At 39.7% G+C, this 24,019-nt stretch overlaps 1 protein-coding gene and 1 long non-coding RNA gene across 2 annotated transcripts; one reads left to right on the top strand and one right to left on the bottom strand.

Annotated features, from left to right (window-relative positions):
- The first annotated feature begins 1,579 nt into the window (after positions 1 to 1,579).
- LOC141372921 (uncharacterized) lies at positions 1,580 to 22,423 on the top strand. The gene is made up of 4 exons (XR_012378445.1): positions 1,580 to 1,875; positions 13,150 to 13,267; positions 16,375 to 16,500; positions 22,304 to 22,423. It is a non-coding gene; the product is annotated as an uncharacterized lncRNA (long non-coding RNA).
- Positions 17,540 to 18,045, bottom strand: LOC112815405 (large ribosomal subunit protein uL24-like). Its single transcript, XM_025861376.2, has one exon. It carries the CDS (start codon positions 18,018 to 18,020, stop codon positions 17,583 to 17,585), a length of 438 nt encoding a protein of 145 aa, XP_025717161.1. The 5' UTR covers positions 18,021 to 18,045; the 3' UTR covers positions 17,540 to 17,582.
- Positions 22,424 to 24,019: the final 1,596 nt, after the last annotated feature.

Genomic DNA, 24,019 nt, shown 5'->3' with positions numbered 1-24,019 from the left:
GCATTACCCATCAGAGAGGCCTTCATTGCCCATCCCAACTAAAATAGCATAATTCCAATATCCCCCGCCACCATTTCAAATTCTATCCTTCTTACCCTGCCTCATTGTTTTACAGCACTTACCCTATCTATCATATTAAACATAGACTTGTTTATTGTCTTTCTCCCACTGTAAAATTTGTGAGGGCTGGAACCTCAGCCATTTTGCTCACTGCTCTATCATCAGCACGTAGAACAGCTCCAGATATCTAGGAGGACTCTGTGAACACAATGCATATGTATGCATGGGTGAGAAAATCCCTGTCCTCACTCCAGACACAAGTCAAACTAAAGGTAACTGGCTTAGGAAAGCAAGCAGGTGCAATCAGACACCCATCAGCTATAGCCCAGCCATCCTCGGGAGGGGCCCTGGGGAAACCCAGTCGCTTTGTGGACATTAGGAGTGATGCAGCTCTCAGGACACACTCTTTCTCGGTCTCTCCAACAAGGGCAGTGGCAATAAGGCAGCCACCCTACCCAAGTGACAGTAATAACTGGAATAACAACAATTAGAATAGCCAATATCACTGATTGAGCACTTATTTTATGCTGGGCACTTTTCGAGTGCTTTGTGATGTAGGGAAGACATTAAGGTTCAGAGCTGGTGGCCTAGAAAGAATTCTTGAGACATCTTTGGTGCAAAAAGGTGGTTTTATTAAAGCCCGGGGACAGGCCCCGTGGGCAGAAGGAGCTGCACTGGGGTCATGAGGAGGGGCCCATCATATCCTTTCAAGTTGGGAGGGGTTTAGGGATAGCAGAAGTCTCTAAGGAATTTGGAAGCAAGGTTTCCAGGACCTTGGAGGGGGGCTAGCTATTGTTGGGAAAAGTCACTTATTACAGTCTAATAAAACCTTAGTCATAAGACCCTTCAGATGTATATCGGTGGACCATATGCTTGGGGGGGGGTGATGGCCAACATGTATCTTGGGGGGTTTAGAGATAAAGGAAATTTCTAAAGGAATTTTTATATGTTAAAGTAGACTTACAGGATACTGGGGGGAGGGGGGAGGTCGGGCTAGGATTATCCTTTGTCCTTAGCAAAGTATTAACATTGGGGCAGTTGAGTCCCTAGAGGAATGTCACTCTGCCTGTTTCAAGGACTTGTCAGTGGGCTGTAGGTAGTAAGGAAATTTAATAATTCTTCTTCTGCCTTTGTTTCCTACATCACTTTGCTTTTGTTAACTTATTTTAATGGCACAACAACCCTGTGAGAAAGGCCCTGTTATTATACCTATTTGCTATTAGGAAATTAAGTCACAAGTGGGTTAAAAACTTGCCTGAAGTCACAAAACTACTTAGTTGTATAGCTGAGGTTTGAACTATTACATTCTGGCTCACAAATCTAGATTATTAACCACACTGCCGCTGGAGTGCAAATGTTCTTTACCATGACTTACGGTTTGAAATGTAGTTCTCATTGCCTCTTAGCGCGTGCACGCGCACACACACACACAACGTATAATTAAAGTAAAAACTTCACAAAATGATACACGTGCCCTAATGGATTCTGACCAACTGCACAAAAAGTACTGCACCAGGGCCTGTGTGAGGACATCTCCACTCCTCATCACACCCACCTCCACCTCGAGTCCTGCTTTTAAACATGTTCAAGGGGTGAATGACACTTAATTCCCCGCGGACTCAGAGTGCAGGGCCTTTTAGACAGCTCACTCTGTAAGGGAAAGGACAAATTCTGGGAGGATCTGCCTCGAGAGACAGGAAGAAATATGAAAAAAAAGAAGACGGTAGAAAAATTAAGTTTACCTACTCCACCGTTTGCCTAAGGCTGACCCCACCCTGCCGTTTGGTGAATGTCCACCGCTCTTCAGAACCAGAAGTGAGTCTGTTGAAAATACAGAGGTTGCTTCTACTGAGGTGGCTTGTTACCATCGTGCCAGGTCAATTTCAGCCCCACCCCCTCTCTGCCACCAGAGGGTACTGTCATCACAAAATGAGGTCCCTGCTGGGACAGGAGGTTTCAGCTATTTTTCATGTCAGTTAACTAATTGTGGTCTTATCCTGCTGTTCTTAGCGTTCCTACAAGGTCTTTCAAATCTCTTAACTAATTGTCTTATTAATCTCTCATATTTGCACCTTAAAACCGTTTATAGATGGACACTTTTAAAATAACTAAATAATGAACCCCTGAATAGAGTAACCAACTGTTTTTTATTTTATTTTATTTTTTTAAATTTTATTATGTTATGGTAGTCACCATATAATACATCATTAGTTTTTGATGTGGTGATCTGTGATCCATTGTTTTCATATAACACCCAGTGCTCCGTGCAGTATGTGCCCTCCTTAACACCCATCACCGGGCTAACCCCTCCCCCCTAACCCCCCCTCCCCTCTAGAACCCTGTTTGTTTCTCAGAGTCCATAGTGTCTCATGGTTCGTCTCTCCCTCCGAACTCCACCCGCCCCCTTCATTTTCCCCTTCCTTCCCCTAATGTCCTCCTTGCTATTCCTTACGTTCCACAAATAAGTGAAACCGTCTGTTTTTTAAAACAACCCTTGGTTTTCACTCGTACAGTCACTGTGTTCCCTAAGGTAGTTTAAAAGTTCTTTTTTGGATGTTCTAGAAAAGAAAAGATTATTGCAGGGTATTTCTTTATTTTGAAGTTGCACTTTATTTAAATGGCAGATGTAAAGGTATATGTTGAGATACACTAGAAGGCTTTATAACTCACCATCTTAAAGCCTAACCCAAAAATGGTTGAATCTATTTGGAAACATTTTATCTAGTTGGCTTTGTGGCTTTTGGCCCATTTTCAGCTGATTTTATAAAAGCATTATTGGGCTTCCAAAGACCCCAAATCCAGATTCTAGGTACTATACACAAGTGTCTTTTGTGTTGCCTCATCTTTCTCTTTTTTTTTTTTTTATTTTTTTTAAAGGTTTTATTTATTTATTTATTTGACAGAGAGAGAGAGAGAGAGAGAGAGAGAGAGAGAGAGAGAAGGAACACAAGCAGGGGGAGTGGGAGAGGGAGAAGCAGGCTTCCCACTGAGCAGGGAGCCCGATATGGGGTTCAATCCCAGGACCCTGGGATCGTGACCTGAGCCGAAGGCAGACGTTTAATGACTGAGCTACCCAGGTGCCCCTCATCTTTTTCTTTTTTTCTAACACTTCACCACCCACTTTTAAATTCCCAGGGGACCTCCTTAGAAAACCAGTCTAGCCTGATCCCCAACTCATAGTTTGCCTCTGAGTTATAAGCCCCAGTCACCATTATCCTGGGAACCTAACCTTTAATGTAATTTCCTCTGTGAATATATAAATTCCCTTGGAAAGTTCCTTTGGAAGCTCTAGAATTAACTCTTAGGTTATTCTCTCCCAAAGTAGATCTTAAGAGTGCACAGTGAAAACTTTAAACATCTTCATTGCAACTCAACTGAGCAAAAATATGTGGTCTTAGAATGAAGCTTGTAACATCAGAAGATCACAGTCCACATCCCAGAGCTACTGCTCATGAGCCATGGCAGCCATGGCAAGTTCTTTGGGTGTGGTGAGCCTCTTGTGTCTCATCTAGAAAATGAAAGGTCAAAATACCTACTTTCCCACTGTGGCTGGTATTAGCAATATTGCATGTCAGGCATCTGGCATGAGGCAGACAATAGATGATAGGGTGCAAGGTAGCCTGGTGGCTAAGAGCACAGGTTCTGGAGCAACTCCAAGTTGAACACTCTGTCTGCTGCTTAATGGTGGTGGTGCCTTGAGGAAGTTATGTTTTTTAAAGATTTATTTATTTATTTGAGAGAGAGAGAGAGAGCGCACACAGGGGGAGGGGCAGGAGAGAGAGAATCTCAAGCAGTTGCCCCACTGAGAGTGGAGCCCAATGGGGGAAGGGGGCGGGGGTGGGGCTCTATCTCATGACCCTGAGATCATGACCTGAGCAGAAACCAAGAGTCTGTCACTCAACCGATTGAGCCATGCAGGTGCCCCTCAAGTAAGTTATGTAACCTCTTTGCACCTCCATGTCTTCAGCTGTAAAACGAAGATTAATACAATAAAAGAATCTAGACTACAGAGCCTTTGTTATGAGGATTCAAAACATTTCTAAACATTCAAAACATTTTTAAAAAATTGTTTCACATAGTAAACATTAAGTAAATGCTAGCTATTAGATCCTAATAATTACTAATACATATCCCTTGATGTGCTCCAGGGATAACTTCAGGGATTTGAATGTTTTCTTCAAGATACAAAAATTAAGATTTTTTTTCTCCCCAAATAGGCATTAGAAAGGAAAACACTGAAGGAAAAATTCCTCTACATCTTGTTTATGTGTTTGTTTCCTGAACATATGGCCATTAAAATCATTTAAGCTTATAGAATGTTAAAACGTATATTAGGCCAAGGGAAATGCTGATACTGAAAACATTTGCTTTCTTTATGTTGCTGGTTAAATAAAAGGAGCATTTCCCTTGGCCAGTGAAATATGCTTTCTCAGAGAACTTGGGCAAGATTTATTACTCAAATGCCCCGGAATGTTGCCTCAGCATAAATCCAATATATCCTAGTGGCATAACTGACAGCAGAAAAAAAAAAAACATTTTAGCAAAAGCTGATCTTAATGTGTACGCTACCTTGTGATGAATAATTTAACTAGTCTCCTAATTTTTGAGAAACATGAGAGGAAAAGTTTTATTGTGGGTTTGACAAGGTATAGTTAAGCATGAATGAAAGCCGAAAATATTTTCCCCTTTTGGCAATGATCAAAATGTCCTAGGTTAACTGGTTTAGGACAATGAGGGAAAAGTTTTTGTGTACTAATTCAGCTTATTTCCATCACCATAGTATATACTTAGGACTTAAAAAAAATATTGTCCTCTGGTATGTTGTGAGGAGCAATAAATAGAAGAATCAAGTCAAGCTAAGAAGGAAAAACTAATCTCATTAAAAGCTGAGAAACTAATCTCATTAAAAGTATAATTTAAACTATTATCTTGTGTGTTTTCAAATTACATGCTTAATGTTATCAGAGCATTATTACCATAAGTTGAAATGATTCAAAGCAGTGTTATAAGCCAATATGTTGTTTCACTGCTTTGTAGGTTTGACACTGCATTGGCTTCAATCTTATCTAGACCCTGGGGAATGGACTGTATGATTTTGGAAGGTCCCTACCTGGCCCAAGCACCCATGGCCCTTTTGATAGTGAATGAAGGTTAGAACCTGAAGAAGATCTTTACATGGATGGTGGCCAATGAACTATGGAGTCCCAACTGTATCCTAAGCCCCACTTAGCCTCAGAAAGCTCTCCTTATTTCCTTCTGGTGTTTCCACTCTATTCTCAGAGAACCCTGCCACTTCTTCAAGTACCTAGTAGAAGCTCCAGATCTGACCTTGTGTACCTAGTGGGATAGCTGATGCAAGGCTGAAACATTTGGGTAAGACTTTCCCTAAGCCATAAAAAAAGGAAGAAAAAAAAACCATTTCTAGAGAAATATGGTTGTAGATACATCTACTTAACAGATACCAGTTGCTCTCTGAGGCTCACAGTAAATAACTCATCCTCTTCTGGGTCCATCTCTACATAGGTACATCTCTACATCTCTACCATCACATCCTCCAAGTCTCCTGAGAACATAGAGCTAGACAACATTTATACTCTTCTGTTTATAACAAAGAGAACAAGACTCAGAGAGACAAAGATAGTGTTCTCTCCCCTCTACCTAAGACCTACCTTCATTGTTTTCATTTTTTAATCTGAGAACTTCCTTCTTCCCTGGTAATGGACATCAGGAATGACCATTCCCTTAAGAGAGGCCATAAACACTCTACAAAGGAGAATAGCCTTATCCCTATGGACCTCAACTGAACAGCCTTTTCTCAATACATTGTAACTTCTGTGCAAGGATGAGCACACATATTTTATCTTATCCTTATGCTGTCCTCTTGATATGAATTGGCCTCTTCTAACTTGTTGACTTTACCTTCTAGATGGTGAAGGTTTGACCACTTCGGAAGAACTGAAAAAGTTCCGTGATACTAGCCTGGGAAAGGAATTTCAAAAACAACTTGCTATCAGGCAAAACTTTGTACCTATTACAACTTATTTGTTATTAAGTCACAGCTCTGTGCATAGAACATTTAGTATATGCTAAAAAAATCAGTAGAAAAAATAAACTTATTTTTGCCAGGCACACGACGGTATTCCATGCTGGGAGGAGACTGGTGTTTGGTGGGAAATACCAAACTTTGGCTTTGCCTGTCTCTTCAGTGTCTCAAAGTAGACCATATAAGGCAATATTGAAAAATCAAAAGATTGGAAGCCTTTGTACCTATAGTCTAGGTTCCTATAACATTCAGATCTTAAGGACAAGTTAAAATGATGTATATAGAAGTTATTTAAAACTTACAAATTATGGCATGTATATAGGAATATTATTTTAATTTGTGGCATTTTCTGAATTTTATTTCTTATATTTCACTATATATTACCCATCACTAACATATTTAGGGGTGAAGCCCTAGCAGTTAGAGAAACATGACTCAGAGAGAGACACTTCAGACTAGTTCATGAAACTTTGCACTGTATATTTTTTTAGTCTAGGGAAATTTCTACTCTAGGTCTTGCCTGGGATGAAATGAAATTACACTGAAAATGCCATTATATGAGTATTTATACCACAGGGGAAACCTGGAGACAATTCATAAGAAAGAGGAAGAAAAAGAAATTAATTCATAAAGTTTCTAGATGTACTTTATAATTGAGGTATATTATGAACTAAATTGTAGATTGCCATTGTTCCTTATTATGGTTTCTGATTCATTTACTTCTGGTTCATTTGCTTGTCATACATTCTAGAGCCCCAGAGGTACTGCAAATGCATTGCTGAATTGCTTTTTGCCACAATAACCTTTTATCTCACTGCTTAAGGCATATATTTTTATGATGCTGGTTTATCTGGAGATAATACCAAATAATTCAGACATAATGCAGGCTCAATGGCAGCCAGTGAACTTTGTAGAATTCAGACAACTTCCTACTCCTCTAGCCCTACTTCCTCCTTAAATCTATCTACCCCTTCTCTTTCATGCCCTCACTCATCTTTGTTTATCACCAACACTTACCCCTGACCCCCTCTGGAGGCAATGAAACTTTATATATAAAAATGTTCAACCCGAGAGAACCCTTCCTTCCCTCCTTCCTTCCTTCTTTCCTTCTTCATGCAAGAAGTATGGAGAACCAACTATGTGACAAATACTATCCTGTATCTAATGGGTATAGATAGAACTGTGATACATTCTCTACCATAAAAGATTTTATAGTCTGATGGAGAAGACTGACCTTAAAACATGTTATTACATCAAAGTGGGAAGGTGTGTGAATACGTGGCTGTGGGAGGAGACACAGGCCATGTAACTCTGCTTGGAGACGAGGGGGACCGCTTCCCAGGATGTGGGACATTTGAGTCAGTAAAAGAGGTGGAGCTGAAACGGTTGACAGGGGAGCACCATGGGAGATCACCTGCAGCAAGGAGAGTAAAGTTCATCCCGTGCACTAGAGGTGGGCAAACATGACGCTCAGGCCAAATCACCATCCTGCAACCTATCTTTTAAACAGTTTTGTTGGAATACAGTCACACGCATTTGTTCAGTATTGTCTGTGACTGCTCTCATACTACATTGTAGAGCTTAGTTGAGACAAAGACCATATGGCCCCCAAAGCCTAATTATTTACCCACCAGCACTTTACAGAAAAAGTTTGCTGACCTCTGCAATAGAACAATGCTTTCAATTCTTTCTCCCCACATCATGGTGCACAAGGAAAATGATAACTTTTGAACAGCAAGTTAGGTTGAACAGAGACACTGCTCCTGCCCGGAGGCAGCTGGGCCAGAGCCCTGAGCTACTCAGAGCCCTCTGTGAATGGTCTCGGGCTGGAAGGATGGTCAGTATTTTGGCATGCTGGGACCTATTCTTAGCCATGGGTTGGGATAAACTGACCCTTGGAAGGAAAAGTCACTAGAGAGTATTCTGAGCAAGAATTTAGATATGTAATATTAAACCAGAAAAAAAGAAGATATTGGAAAATTCAAAAGTAACTTCCTTAGGGAAACCAGAGGTTCAAGGGTTTATAGTTCTTACCAGCAAGTTGAAGTCCATGAAGCAAAAAAAGTATTTATTTAACAACTTTTATCTGTAGAATATTTTACTAGGTTCTGGTGGAAAACAGAGACATAGGCCTGACATTATGGAATTTGAGTTAACTTGGTAGAACAGATTACTCTGGAGAAGAGAGGCGGCTGAACACACAGGGTGATATCGACAATGGGACAAACTACGTCTAGACCATCCTAGCCCATGCTTCCCTCAGAGGACTGGAAAAAGAGGCACCCCGTTTACATGGGAGAAGAGGAGGGATGGCTGCCAACTCTGGAAGCCTTCTCTGACTCCATGCTCCTGATGGAGACAGAACCCAGAACTCTGAGAAATGCCAGGAATCACCTCTGTTTACAATCAGAAAAGGGCATGACATCATCACTGCTAGGCAAGACTAACTTCTCATGTCTGTGGCTGCTGCTTATCACATTGCTAGAAATTCTGTCATTCGAGGTTCTAGATTTAAGAATCCCTTAGTAAATTGTAAACACTCCCAACCCCAGAAGTGGCTGAGCCACTTTCATCTAATGTCTTACTGAAGCTTCATTCACTCCTAAAAGATTTATTGGGCATCTTCACTATTCCAGGTGGTGTGCTAAGCTCTGGGGACACAGAGTTAAATCCAGTGGCTCCAACTTAGTTGAGAAATAGCTAAATCAGGCTCTGTAGGAATAAGACCCAGGATAGCTGCAGGAGATGTGTGTGTGCGCGTGCATGCGTATGCGGGTGTGCACACGTGCTGGGGGAATGGTAAAGACTTTAGACAAGGGACAGAAACAGGTGCAGAAAGCATGTGTTCCAGTGACAACTTTCAGCCACTTCATACTTTTGCCTCAAGCTGTCCCTGTAAGACATTTTCTTTTTATAATATCATAGGAAGCAGCACTACTGTGCCTCACATGCCTGTATGACGTATTTACATATTTCCTTTAATTTTGTTCTCTGATGCTCAATGACTAATTTTCCATTTCAGAGATCTGCTCATTATGAGAGCAAACCAGGAAAGCAACAGAAAGAAGAGAAAGATTCTTCTCAGAACCAACTGAAACACAAAGCCAAACTGGCATTTTGATCAATAGCTGCTACACTCCTTGGTGACACAATGGCCTTGGAGGTGTCATTCAGCATCTCCATGACCGTCACCATTCCTTTCTCCCTTTATAGCTGCCCTGCTCCTGGTTTTCAGAAGACGAAAATGAACTGGCCAAAAACTGATTTCTCAAAGGGTAATATTTCAGTAGCTTTTGAACAACCATTTCAGTGACTTCAAAAATAATGTGTCATATAAGCCAGGGTGCACTTTACTTACAGGTCTTTTCAACTTTATTCATTTGCATTCTATCTTCACTGTCCTGAAACACATAAGATGCATTCTGATTCCCAGCCCATTTCTTTGCTGGGGGTAAATCTGGTGTCACATTCCTTGCAGGTGTGGACCATTAAGGCTAGATTGTTTTTGAGATTATTTACCTGATAAATGACGTCCATCATGGCCCAGCAATATAACCAATCCTTTATATAATTGCATGGTTAAAAAGAGAGCAATTTAAAGTCTTTGCCAGCATAGGTGATCATCCAGTTCAATGACTAAATTTATTCTGTTAACAAGGCATAGAGTGAAGCTTGGAAATGTCATCTGGTCTTGAACCTTAGAAGATATCATTACATCTGATTGATTTGATGTGGTGCTTTGTTCTATACTCAAAAGATGATAGAAAACTGTGGTGGTATTTACCTTTTTCTTGCAAATTGCTCTTGAGATATTGCTACTCCCTAGGACCACCTCACTAAACACTTGTTTCTCGAAACTTGCTTTTATAACATTCAAGTCATTTCAGCCAACACTCTTGGGGAATGTACTACAGTATGTGCCAGGTATTGTGCTAGGCACTAGGAACCAAGCAATGTACAAAATGCTTCTACCTCCTACTCTCAGGAAGCCTGGTAGGCATTTCTATATACCTGGGTTGCCAAATATTCTCTGTTTGTGTTCCCCTCCCCCAGATCCTCTCTCCACCTTTCTCAATCCTCTGTATTGAGAGGCTGACCTGTATGGGTTCCATGATGGTTAATTGTATGTATCTACTTGGATTGGCCCATTGTTTGTTCACATGCCAGTCTAGATGTTGCTGTGAAGATTTTTAAATTTATTTTTATTTTTTATTTTTAAGATTTCTTTAGAGGTGATTAACATTTAGTTTGGCTGACTTTGAGTAAAGTCAAATTAGATTATCCTCTAATGTTGGTGGGTCTCATGCAATCAGTTGAAGGCCTATGAGCAAAGACTGAAGTCCTCTGGGAAGGAAGGACCTTTGCCTTCAGACTGCCTTCAGACTCAAGACTGAAATATCAACTCTTCCCTGGTCTTAGGCCTGCCAGGCTACTCAGTAGATTTGGACTTGCCAGCCTCTACAATCAAGAGATTGATTGCAGTGAATCAATTGCAGTGAACAATTCTTTAAAATACATTTCTCTCTCCTTTTCCCCTCTTTTTCTTTTCCTCTCTACCTCCTTCTCTCCCCTCCCCAATATATATACATTCTAACTAATAAATCCAGGGGCCCCCTCTTCTCAGGTTTTGGATTTGATTTAATCAACAGGAGACACAGACAGGAGATCAGAGGGAAGAAAGAGAGTGAGTTATTCCCTGGCTCCCTTCCTGTAGTGCCACAGGTTGGCAAGAACTGTATCCTTCCTACTTAAGATCATGGCATCTTTCTTATCCTAATGTTCTAGGTCTCTCTCTCTGGGTCCTGGTAACCACTCTGTTCTCTTTACCTTCTTCAGGTCTAGAGGAAGGGATAGTTCTTACTGTTGTTTATTTGGGGTATTTGCTATAATTTATTAGTGTAGTTAATCCCATTGATACCTACATAAATAGTTTTTTTCCCTTAAATTCTCTTAAATGTGTCAATTTGAGTGTACCACCTATTTCCTATTGCAGCTGTGACTCTGATTCAGAAACATCTGACAAAACATTCTCTCTTCTCCGACATAAAAAAATAGTTTTGGAACATATACTGGGATCCAATGAGTAGATCACTATTTATTGGTGTTTATGAATTATTTAGGGGTAAATTCTCTTTGGTATGAATCTGTTTATAACCAAAGAATCTTTTTCAAGAAGTTTTAGAGCAGAAAGGAAATTGATTAATTATCCAGTACAATCCTGATTCCACCCAACTTCCACATTGAGAAAATTAAACGTAGAGAGGTGAAAAACTGCACACAAGTACAGTGTTAGAACTGATTCTAAAAGCCATGTCAAACATAAAATTGTTAAAGTAAATTCTACATCTTAAAATCCATGATTTCAAAAAGATCTTAGGTAAGGAGACTTATTCTGAAATCTTAAAGTCACTCTGCACATAAGACAGGTCTCACTGAAGAGCTCCTGCTCATTGGATGAGACAACATGGTATGCTATTCTGTTTCCTCTAGTTATAAGTATTTAACCCCTGAAGTATGAGCGCATACCCTTTTAGCAGAAGTGCAGATTTATCTGCACAAAGACCTATGACTCTGCCCCAACACAGAGGTCTATACCTGCTATGATCAGTACAATCAACAGATAACAACATCCATGGCTTGTGTGGCAGGCAGACTGGTTGAGTCAGAAAACCACACAACTATTTCCATCTGAGTAAAGGCCAGTGCCACTAATCTTGTTTATCAGCATCAGAAACTATCCTAACATTTATAATTGCCCCATTTCTGATAATTTGGATAAAGCTATCCATTATGAACCGAATGTTTGTACCCAGCCCCCTACTCATGTTGAAATCCCAACCCCTCATGGGACAGTATTAGGAGGTAGGAGCTTTGGGAGGTGATATTGTCATGAGGGTGGAGGCCTCAGGAATGGGATTAGTGCCCTTTAAAGGGCTGACATGCATTTTTTTTAAGATTTTATTTATTTATAACAGAGAGAGAGAGAGCACAAACGGGGAGTGGTAAGGGAGAGGGAGAAGCAGGCTCCCCACTGAGCAGAGAGCCTGATATGGGGCTCAATCCCAGGACGCCTGGGATCATGAGCTGAGCTGAAGGCAGACACTTAACTGACTGAGCCACCCAGGTCCCCCAAAGGCTGAAATCCTTTTAAGGGCAAAGTTCAAATCTGCTGGAGCCTTGATCTTGGACTTGCCAGCCTCCAGAACTGTGAGAAATAAAGATTTGTTATTTAAGCTCCCCAGGCTATGGTATTTTTGCTATAGAGCAGTTTGAATGGACTAAGATACCTATAAAATATAAATTATTTTTGTGGCACCTGGGTGACTCAGTCAGTTAAGTGTCTGACTCTTGATATCAGCTCAGGTCATGACCTCAGGGTGGTGAGATCAAGCCCCGTGTGGGGCTCCGCAATGGGCATAGAGCCTGCTTAAGATTCTCTCTCTCCCTTTGTCCACCCCCTACTTGCATGCACACATGCAAAAGATAAATAGATAAAATTAAAATGTAAATTGTTTCTGAATATAGATCTTACTATAGCTGTAATAGTTTACATCTGGGCAAATCTCCCTTGTCAACGTTTTCAGGAATTAGGAGTAAACACATATGAAACTATAGCATAGTCAAGAACTGAAGGTAGGCTTTTCTGGAGGCTTATAAAAAATTTTGTCCAAAAGAACACAGTGCTACCCACACTCTGTTCTCATAAGCCACTGAGCAACTGATAGGCAGCCCTGAGATATTCCTTACTATCTTGCCTGGATCAACACCACGGAAGCTGATGCTGCTGTACTGCACCTGCTAATCCCCTGAACCAGGCCACCCACCTTCCCTGTAGAGGAGAGGTCTTTTCTGGCTTCCCACAGGCTGGAGGGGAAAAGAGTTCTTTTAGATTTAGATAAGGCCGAGAATCCACCTGAGCCCCAAACATCACAGGAGGCTCTCCCAGCCATGGCTCGGGAGCCTGCATTTCAGCGCCCTTTGGAAATGGGGTGGAAACTCCAGCCAGGCTGGTAATACTGTCTCCTCTCCTTCCCTTTCTCCTCCAGGGCCCTACCATTCCTGCCTCGTACTTCTTCAGTATAGATGAAATACTTATAATTCTATTTTTGGTCAAAATGTATTTTGTTGGCTTCCATGTGTGTCCTCCCAGACAGCAGTGTGGAGGTGAGTTTGTGATTTATCCTGAGTCACAGGTTAGCGGGAATGAGAGTTTCTGAAGCTGACCCTCTTCAGTGCAATGCTTTCATGTGTTTTGGGGGAAGAAATGCATGGTCACTGAACATAAAGGAAATGGCCATTAACCTTTGCTTCTTTATCCCCAGACTGCACAGGAAATTTAACACTACAGGCACCTGTTACCTGCATTGTGTGAAGCCCAACAGATGTTGTTTCAAATGCTCTAATCAGAAAGGAAGGAAAGAAGGAAGGAAGGAAGGAAGCAAGGAAGGAAGGAAGGAAGGAAGGAAGGAAGGAAGGAAGGGAGGGAGGGAGGGAGGGAGGGAGGAAGGAAGGAAGGAAGGAAGGAAGGAAGGAAGGGAGGGAGGAAGGAAGGAGCTCACATTTTCATACAACTTTTTCATCTGACCTTTATAAAAATAAATGACCACTGGAATAGGACCAAGCCAGTGTAATTGTCCCTCTCCACCTTACTGAAAGAGAAGGAGGCTAACATGTGAGGAGTGCTTGTTATGTTCTGGATACTCCATATATTACCTAATAAAAATATTGACTTACATTTACTAAACGCTTATGTCAGGTATTATGAAAGCATTTTACATGTATTCTCTCATTTAATGCTTACAACACTCCAAGTACTATCTTTATGCCCATTTTAAGAGAAAAAAAACCCTGAGGCTACCCTACAACTTCAGTAAGGGCCTGAGCTGAAATTTGAAATCCAATTCTACAAAATTAATCACCTTTAATTTATAAAACTACTCAGTGCTTTAAGAATATGTAGTCCTGTTTTCAGACAGAACTAAACAAGAAAATAGAGATTGGTATTCTATTACTCATTCAAAATCAAGCTTCCATTTAGTGGTGGGAACAAGATGTGAACCCAGGTCTGCACAATGCCCAAAGCCCAAATTCCATCCTCCGCACCATCCTACCTCTTGAATTCAGACTGAAATCTACCTGTTTCTATCACCTGAGCAGTGCTGGAGGGATAGAGCCTTGAACTGCAGTGTTGTCTGGCTCACCATGCTCCCATCCCACTAGCTCCTGCCCTCATCCACATACAACCAGTCTTGCAAGAAGCTGAATTTTACCCTCATCTACACAGTCCCCTCATTGACACCACTCCCTCTGTCTGTCTTCTCACTATCAGCCTCAAGAGCATGATGTCCAGGATCCAAGGAAGGAAGGTTCCCACAGGTGGTCGGCATTTTTGCCCCACGGTAGAACTCCAAATGTGTTGCAATCCTGGCATTACTCATGTATACATTCCACAGACATTTACTGATATTCCAGTAAGAACTGTGAAAGATCCTAAGGCTACAGAAATGTGTGTACCCAGGCAAGACCACTTACCTACAAAAAAACTCAACATTCAGTATAGAAATAGATGTGTCAAGCCAATATGCATGAGTAAATGCCCTAGAGGCTTTAAGTAAGTCTAGATGCTGTAAGTTAGAGCTAGATGGAAGTAGACCAAAACGAATCGCCTAAGCTTTCTTAGGGAGTCCCAGAGGAGTTAGCGACTGACCTGAATCTTGAGGGAAAAATAAGTGTACCAAGCCTCAAAACAGAGGTATCACATAGGCACCAGCCCGTGCAAAGGCAAAAATGCAGAGGAGCAGCACAGCAGATTCCGAAAACTGTCACAGCTCCATGACAGGGGCGGGACAAAGGGAGACTGTCAGGACCTTGTTCTGTGAACGGTTTTTGACTGTATTTTATAGGCTACAGAATTATTAAATTAAGAATCCAAACTCCTAGCTGCAGCTCAAGGGGACTGATCAATCACTAGGCCTGCTTGAGAGGCTGATGTTGGCTCTAGGAGATTGAGTTGCTGGACCTACTTCATCTCCCTCAGATCTAAGCTTGATGGAACGGGGCCAGACTTTGTGTGGCTTCTCATCCTTCTAGTCGGCCTGCCGTCTGAGCCCAAGTGCTCACTGGCCACACAGCTTTCCTGGCGAGGCTCTCCTTCTTCCCTCCTCCCGGCAATGCTTTGAATCGGAAACAAAATCATCTCTTTCACAGTGGATAATTACAGTAATAATGTTTCTAAGAGTGTTTGTCTCTCTCCTCCCTACTGTCCTGTGGAGGCCCCGGGGGATTGATAAACTCAGCAAATGTTACATGATGTGAAAACTAAATCATATATCCCAAAACCACCTAATGAGGTTACTTTGGAAAGGAACACTACAGAAAACAGAAATCAAAATGCCAAGAGGCAGAGAGAGGAATGTTTCAGTAGTTGCATTGCTGATACCCAAAGGCAAAGGAAAGCCAGAAGGACAGACGGTTATCAAAAATTGTAACAGTTCCTGAAGGCCGATCATCCCACAGGTGAGAGTGTGAATCAGAATAACCCTTCACCAACGCAGAGCAGCTCAACACTGAACTTTTTCCAAATGTTTTCACAAATATCTTATCAGTTGAGACTCACAACAGTCTTGCAGAGGATGCATGCTCAGAGAAACTAGGGGTCAGGTGGTAGAATAGTTGCCCATGGTCATGTGACCCATGAGTGGTGAAGCCTGGACAGACACAGACACCCTGCCTTATGATCAGCATTCACATGATGAACTGAGTTTCACCTTTCTCCCCTGGAAGCAGCTTCTATTATTTCATGAACATATGGTAGTACTAATTAATGTGCCAGGCAATATTCTAAGTGTCTAGAGATATTGACTTACTTAACTGGATAATAACCCGGGAGGCACAGAGAGACTCAGTAACTTGCCCAAGTTGTCACAGCTGATAAAGAGCAGAGCCAGGATTTGAACCGTGCAGTCTAATTCCAGAGGCAGCGCTCTTATCCATTGCATTATGCCGCTTCTCTGGGTCCCTTCATACACCCTGTTCATAACCATGTTTTTTAAACAATGAAAAATGGCTCATCTCTAATCTATTCGTTATCTGCTAACTTTCTAAAGATTGATTGACTTTTTAGAGGTTACATCTTTGAAGTTCTTCAAAGTCAGTGCATTTTAATGTCTTACACCAGAGGTCCTCAAAGCCTTTCCATGGGATGTATGAGGTTAAACTATTTTTATAATAATATCAAAATATTAATTGCCCTTTTCACTCTCATTCTGTAGGCAAGTGTACAGTGGAGTTTTCCAGAGGTTACCTAATGAGTGATACTGCAGTGATTGAATGCAAAGGCAGATATGATGTTATAACTCCCATCCATTAAGCCAGGCATTAAAGTAATTTGCAAAAATGTAAGCCAATGCCACTCTGCTCCTTGTTTTATTTAGGAAAACTGATTTTTCATAAGAAAATATGTTAACATGTAATAGGTTTATTGTTATTTTCAAATAAGTTTATTTTAATTTTTTGTCTTTAACTTCTAATAAAGTGAATATCAAAATATGACATTCACATTAAAAAAACTATTTGGGGCGCTCACTGATTTAAAAAGTATAAATGGCTCCTGAGAACAAGAAGTGACAACTCCTGTCCTAGACCGTTTAAAACCGATCATCTTAGAAACTAGTAATGATGAGCTTTAGAGTAGAGTTCAAGAGATCCTACATTTTGTAACATTTTGGAAGTGACTTCATGTCTTCAATGTCATATCCATGCCCGCCAACACCCTTATTAAGAAGGAAACTGAGGCTTAAGTTGGTTAAGAGCTTGTACAAAACTGGTACTAGAACCCATATTTTCATCATACATTTAAACTGAATTCTTTTCAAACTTTTGTTGAATAATAAGCTTGAAGGCAGAATGGGAAATTAGAAAAGAATACTAGGTAAAATGAAGCACATGAATAGTGTTGGGAGTTTTCAAAGTGTGTTCATGCTCACGTCCTCAAGCAAATCTTGTACTCATGGTATGTTTGCTGGGCAGGGCAGATATCCCCCTTTTTCTTGCTGATTTTTAATTTAATTTTTATTTTTGTCAAACAGTTACACACATTTAGCTTTAAAAGTGAAATATCATGGGGGGCATGGGCGGCTCAGTTGGTTAAGCTCAGATCATGATCCCAGAGTCTGGGAATTGGGGATCAGGGATTGAGCCCCACATTGGGCTCCCTGCTCAGCTGAGTGGGGAGCCTGCTTCTACCTCTGCCTCTGCCCCTCCCCCCTGCTCATGCTCTCTCTCTCTCCCTCTCTCCCTCTCTCTCTCTCTCTCCAATAAATAAATAAATAAATAAATAAATAAATAAATAAGTCTTTTTTTTTTTTAAGTGAAATGTCATAAGACAACTAACAGTGGTCCCCTGTCTCGCCTGTTCTTACCCTTTATATATTTTTTTCATTTTTAACAGTTTTTATTTCAAGTCGCATATAAGATTATTTTACTCCTGCATCTTCTCAATTGTTTCTTCCTTATATTTGCCCTTTTCCTTTCCTACTTGGTGAGATTTGGCTTTACGTTCAAGGATCTTTTTGCGGTCTTTGCCCAGTTTTAGTCTGGTGATAACCACCTTGCTAGGGTGAATGCCCACATGGACGGTTGTGCCGTTTGCCTTCTCTAGCTGCACTCGTTCGATGTGGATGATGTACTTCTTCCTGTGAACCTGGACGACTTTGCCAATCTGCTGACCTTTGTAATGTCCTCGCACAACCTGCACTTCATCATCCTTTCGGATGGGCATGGATCGAACGTTGTACTTCTGTCTCAGCTCTTTGGAGAGAGGGGAAGACACAGTATTCCTGTGGACGTGGGAAGGTGCTTTGAAATGCTGTTTTTGGTTCTTGCTCCGGTCAGAAGTCACAAAGGGATTAAACTTCATTTTGGCCGGTGCCGCTTCAGCGATGGCCGCAAGAGGGCTTACCCTTTATATTTTATTCTCTAAAAGCAACTACTTTTATCTCTTTGGGTTGTTCTTATATTTACAACCATGTTTCTAAACCAGATGTTTATACTTCTGTTTATACTCTCTTCTTTGACTTCCAACTATGAAAAATAAGGATTTAGCACTTGTTTGGCTCACCTATTTCTTTATAAAAATCTACCCCCAAACATACAATCTTAAAACTCCCATCAGTTGTAATCACTCCTCACAGCTCTTTGGTTCTGTGAGGTTCAGGTGGGCTCATCCAGCTGTCCCAGGGTTCTTCATGTGGCTGTAGTCAGATGGCACCTGAGGCTGGAGTCATCTTGAAGGAGTCATCTTACACATTCACATATCTGATTTTTGCTGCAATGGTATACATGGCTAGAGGCTGCTGCAGCTAAGGCTTGGGGGCCTCTTCGTGGTCTCTATCTCTCTACATGATCTCTCCAGCAGTGCAGTCTCAGAGTCAGTGGACTTCTTACACAGCAGATGAAGGCTCTAAAAGCAGGACTGCCAAGAAAACCAGATGTAAGTTATATGTCCTTTTCTGACCTAGTTTCCGGAATCATCTAGCATCCCTTTGCATTCTGTTGGTAACAACTGGGTCATAAGGCTAGAGGGGGGATTAGACTCCATCTCTGGATGGAAGTTTGGCAAGATCACATAATAGCAGAGCATTTGGATGGGAAGCATTGATAGGGCCATCTTGGAAGAATACAATCTGCCACAGTGCTCATTCCAATCTGCACATGCTTCCTCTGTCTTCTTGATATTCAGTGTTTGCTTTGTTGCATATTATTGCCATGTCAGTGATTTCCATGCTGAGCCACACATTATACAATGATAATGTCATTTTTCTTTTACATAATTTAATTTTTCTAGAAGTTAATTAAGTTAATGATTATACCTTCTCTCTCCCTTTTTTTCTTAATTTCTGCTTCCTATCACTAATTCCTTCCCAAATTTTCAACAGAACTGGGAAAATCACCATTTGGTGTAGTCATTCACATCAGGGAATATAACAAATCCATTGTTCCCCTTTCTGAGATTATTTCTAGAGCTTTGGTTCTTCTGATCCAACGTGTGCCAATTTTTCTCTCCCTGGTATTCTGTTGTCTACAGAGGGACTTCCATTAATCTTTAGACTGTATCCTCTCTCCTTTGTTGAATCCTCTGTTTTATGGATAATATGTCTTCTTTGTTGATTTATTTATCGAGTAATTATTTCATTAGCTTAACCAAAAAGACTTTGTGAGAGGTAAAAGTTTCTGAGATCTTGCCTATATGAAAATGAGTTTTTTATACATTTATACAAGGTTATCTGGATATAAAATTCCAAGTCAGAAAGAATTTTCCCTTGGTGTTCTTAATGTCAATGTTCCATTATCTTCTAGCTTCCAATATATTATTGAAAAGGTCAGTGTCAATCTGATTCACAATCTTTTTGTGGAACCTATTATTCCCCTCTTCTCCTCAGCTGTGTTCAGAAATTGCGTGTGATGGAAGACCTTTCTTATTTGTTGTGCTGGACACATAGTGGGCCCTTTTAACATGAAATCATATTCTGTATTCTCTTTGGCAACCATCCCCAACCACCACCACCACCATTTTATCTATTATTTATTTTTAAAATTTCTACTAATCAGATACTATGCCTTCTTGAATGCTCCTCTAACTTGTTCTTTCTCCTACTTTCCATCTCTTCATATTTTAGCCCTACTTTCTGGAAGAATTGACTAACTTTTGCATTCCACTCTTCTATAGATCTTTATGAAATTTCTACCATAGTATTTTTTTATTTTCTAAGATCTCCTTCTTATCTCCATTACTTTTTGATGGTGTCCTCTTCCCAATTATGAAAACATCTTCTCTGAAGAATATTATTTATAGGTTTTTAAATAACATTAGTTTCCTGTTTCTTTCTTTTTCTCCCTGTTTCTTTTTATTTTAGTTTCTTTCATGTTGAAATCTTTCCTGAAATCTCCAGTACACTGGGTTGTTCATTTGTCTTTGAGAACGGGGCAAGTTTCATAACTGCTTTTCTGCAAGGTAATTATGAGGGAATCAGGATTTGGGGAGGGAAGTGGCTACCCAAATGACATCTATTGGTTTTTTCTCCTTGGCTGGTCAGGAACAGCTGAAAGTCATAAATCTGGTTGCCAGCACTTTGGGGACAAGGTGGAGAAAAAAAGGATGGGGTAGAGAGATTAACATCTATTTTGTAGGCTTTTATTTAATCCCTAGGTTTTTTAGCAAAACTTTACTCCTACCCTTTAGTTTTCCAGGTGCTACATGCTACTGTTTCTTTTATTTAGTTTGGAATCCTTTTTTTTTCCCCTTTGTTTTTATTTGGTTTTTGTTTTGATTTTTTTTAAAGCAAATATATAGCTTGGTTTTTTATTGCAACTGGAAAAAATTTTAAGTTATGCCAGTTCAATGCACAGCAGTTTTGTGTAGATACAAGAATATGGTTGAATGGACAAGCCACTGATTTTCACCTGAGTGAAGCTTTGATAAAGTCATGTTGATAGGTAGTCAAACTAATGAGAAAAACGTCTTTTGGAAAAGGGTGCCTGTCGTTTTTGAGTATGATAAATGCCACTCAGGAAGAGGTGGATGATATTATATGAAAGGCTTTGATGCTACTAGTTTGAAGGGATGGAAAATATAGTGGTTGCAAAAGATTTTCCCAACTAAGACTAGCAACAATCCAGCAGCTGAGCTGTAGTTAGAGAACCAATTAACCTTTGGTGCTATTTAATAATGTCTGATAATACAATTATTTGTTTGCTAAGCTGAAAGTGGTTGAGAAGTGAGGAAAAAAAGAAAGATGTAATAAAGTATGATTTTCTCCTCTGAATACTAACTTTATTATGTTTTGAAAAATTGCTTTATTGAGGTATAACATACACTAAAGCACACTCATTACAAGTATACAGCTCAATGAACTTTTCATGTATATACATCTCTGCAGTCACCATCTTGTCAAGATTGAGAATATTCTCAGAACCCCAGAAATTTGCCGTGTGTCCCTTCCCAGTCAATATCTCACTTAGAGGTACTCACTATTCTCACTTCTAAATCTGTAGCTTCGTTCTGCTTGTTTTTGAACTTCATAAAAATATAATCATATGATTTATACTCCTTTGTTTCTGGCTTCTTTCACTCTTACATTATATTTATGAAATTAATCTATGCCATCATCTGTATCTGGACTTTCTTTTTGATTTTTTTTCTCCCTATGTAGTGTTCTATGAATATTGCACAATTTATTTATCCATTCTTATTGATAGATATTTTGGTCATTATTGCCAGTTGGGTTATTATGAATAAAGCTGCTATGAACATTGCTGCACATGTATTTTTGTGGGTGCATGCATTCATTCTCTTGGATATATACCTAGGAGTAGAATTGCTGGGTCAGAGATTAGGCATCTATTAAAGTAGACGCTGCCAAATTGTTTTCCAAATGTGATTGCTATGTTCTTCACTCTCACCAGGAATGAAAGAGAGTTTTAGTTATTCCACTGCTTCTCTGATACGTTCAAAAAAATATCTATCTATTCATCTGTTCCAAAATTATTCCATCAACTGATTTTGCTCCATCAAATTTAAATTAAGACCAATTAACTGAAGTATCCTGATTTTAATGATTTCTATAGGACAACTTTTCATAAAAGAACCATCTACTTTCTGATAGCTAAAGTCACTTTTAATGCTTCCTACATAACTTTTGTGCTTTATCTAGGTCAGGCACTTTCTACTCCTTCTAAAACCATTTTCAAGGGTACTGTTAATTCCCTGAAGTATCCTTGAACTCTTTTACTTTATGCTTCTCACAGAAGAACTTTTTGAGACTAAATCACAGTCATCAAATCTGAATCACTCTCTCTCAACAAGCTCCTTATTTACTTGGTCACCAAGTCAATATTTTATGTTGATTCAATTACTCGAAAGAATATGAAAGAAATTGTGATATATTGACCAGAGGAGAGATTGTAGCTCAAGTACAAAGAATCTCACAACACTTGATAAGATTGTTTAAATATTAAAGGGGAATCATTCCTATAAAAAGAATTCTGCAAAATGAAGATCTGTCCTATTATCTGAGAGAGATTATTGATTCCATATCCAAATTGACTTGTTATTTTAATTGCTCCTCTTTCCCACTTTACATGGAAAGCTGTAAACCTGAATTTAACTCCAATAAGAGTCTTATTCTTTTGTTTTTAATTTAGGTTGGATGGGCTCATAAAGAGGGAGCAGCTACTTGGGATCAGATTGAAACTTTAAAGCATTATGTAGAAAATGCTGTTAAAGGTGAACTGTTCTATCCTTTTAAAAAGCATATTTTATTGATATATTCAACATGACCAAAAAGGGTCACAAAAGTAATTCTTCTTGAGCTTATATAAATAACTATAAATACTGAAAGGAAAATCTCATGGCAATATCAAAGTGTCACCAAGAAATGTGCATGGCTCTGTCTTTACAAGAGGTCAACTGATTCAAAGAAAAAATATAACAAGACCCAGTTTGTAATCCTAGCTTTTAAATTTAGCAATTTGATTTTGTCAGCATACAGAGACTAAATCCATCTCTTAAGACTAATTCATAATAAAGCAAGCTCACAAAAGACTTGTGCACAAACCAGAATTATAATTTGTGAATTAAAAATGAGAAACCTAACTGTTTTAATGCCTAGAACACATCAGCATATTCAGTGCATTTTCTCCCGGTAGACACAAATGACAATCATGAAACTTGTCTCATGAGCAAGGGAGTTAGTTAAGTGTTTCAATGGCATCAGGCTTTGGTATTCAATGCATACATTTCCATGGGGAGGAGAGTGAAGGATACTCTGTCCAAGGCATCCCCTCCTCTAGATGAAAATAAAAGAAGCTACCCTAGCTAGCATAAGTAGTTGAATTATTTATTAAAGGGCATCAGTTAGTTTATTGAATCTTCAAAGGGTCAGAGGTTTGGAGACTACAAGCCAAGGGCAATACCAATCACACCATGGGAGAGGATGATGTCCTGCTTCTGCCCCTGCTGGGCACAGACACTGCTGCCCACACTGCTGATGCTGAGCACAAGAGACTCACCCACTGATTCCAGAGAAAACAAAACAATTCCACTGCCTTTCATGCCAGAAATATTGGAATCTGCTCAGCACTTGCTTCCTCGAGTTACATTCTTCTAATGCAAGGTTTCACGTGGATGCGTTTGATTGGCAAAGCTGATGTCCTCTGTACCCTAACTACAAGAAAGGCTGGAAAAGTGAATTCCCTGTTTATACCTTGGGAAGATGGGACTCATAATATAAGAAGTTTCTCAAACATTGGAAGTTAGGTAGCCATAAGACATGACAAATGCTGCTGTCGAGGACATTGCCACTGTTTGGTTAATCCTCTGACTCTTTGTTTCTGTGTGTCCATGCTGTGTATTTCAGTCTCTTTTGCTAAGAATTATTTTTAACCCATTTTTATTCAAAAATTAACTAATGCCATTGCATAAAATTTGGAAAACATACATAAGTGGCAACAGGAATCTCCAAAATACAGTCTGAATGTAACTTTATTTTTCTCCTTACTGCCTATTTAAGGTTAATCTCTGTGGCTGCTTCCTCCTCACTCTTCTGGTGAAATTTAAGGCAGATTTTTATGATAGTTATTATCATTCTTAAATAATAAAAATGGGTCCTTTTCACTGTTAGTCACAATAATCACCTCATGGTAGTAATTTAAGTGCATAGGTCTGTATAATAATGAAAATCCTAAGCTTTTTAAATATATAAATATTTTTTAAAATATATAATTATTTTAGAATACCACATCAAAAACTAATGATGTAATATATGGTGATTAACATAATAAAAATATATAAATATAAATATTTTAAATATATAAATATATATAAAGCTCCCCTCCTCTGCCTAGAGTTGTGATGGTAAA

Source organism: Callorhinus ursinus, unplaced genomic scaffold (assembly GCF_003265705.2).
Source record: "Callorhinus ursinus isolate GAN/ISIS: 27379988/994484 unplaced genomic scaffold, GSC_fseal_2.0 scaffold6, whole genome shotgun sequence".
Taxonomy (NCBI): domain Eukaryota; kingdom Metazoa; phylum Chordata; class Mammalia; order Carnivora; family Otariidae; genus Callorhinus; species Callorhinus ursinus.
This window is presented reverse-complemented; position numbering and strand designations above follow the sequence as displayed.

Excerpts from the sequence above, each read along its gene's own strand:
- LOC112815405 (XM_025861376.2), bottom strand. The coding sequence starts at position 18,020 with ATGAAGTTTAATCCCTTTGTGACTTCTGACCGGAGCAAGAACCAAAAA.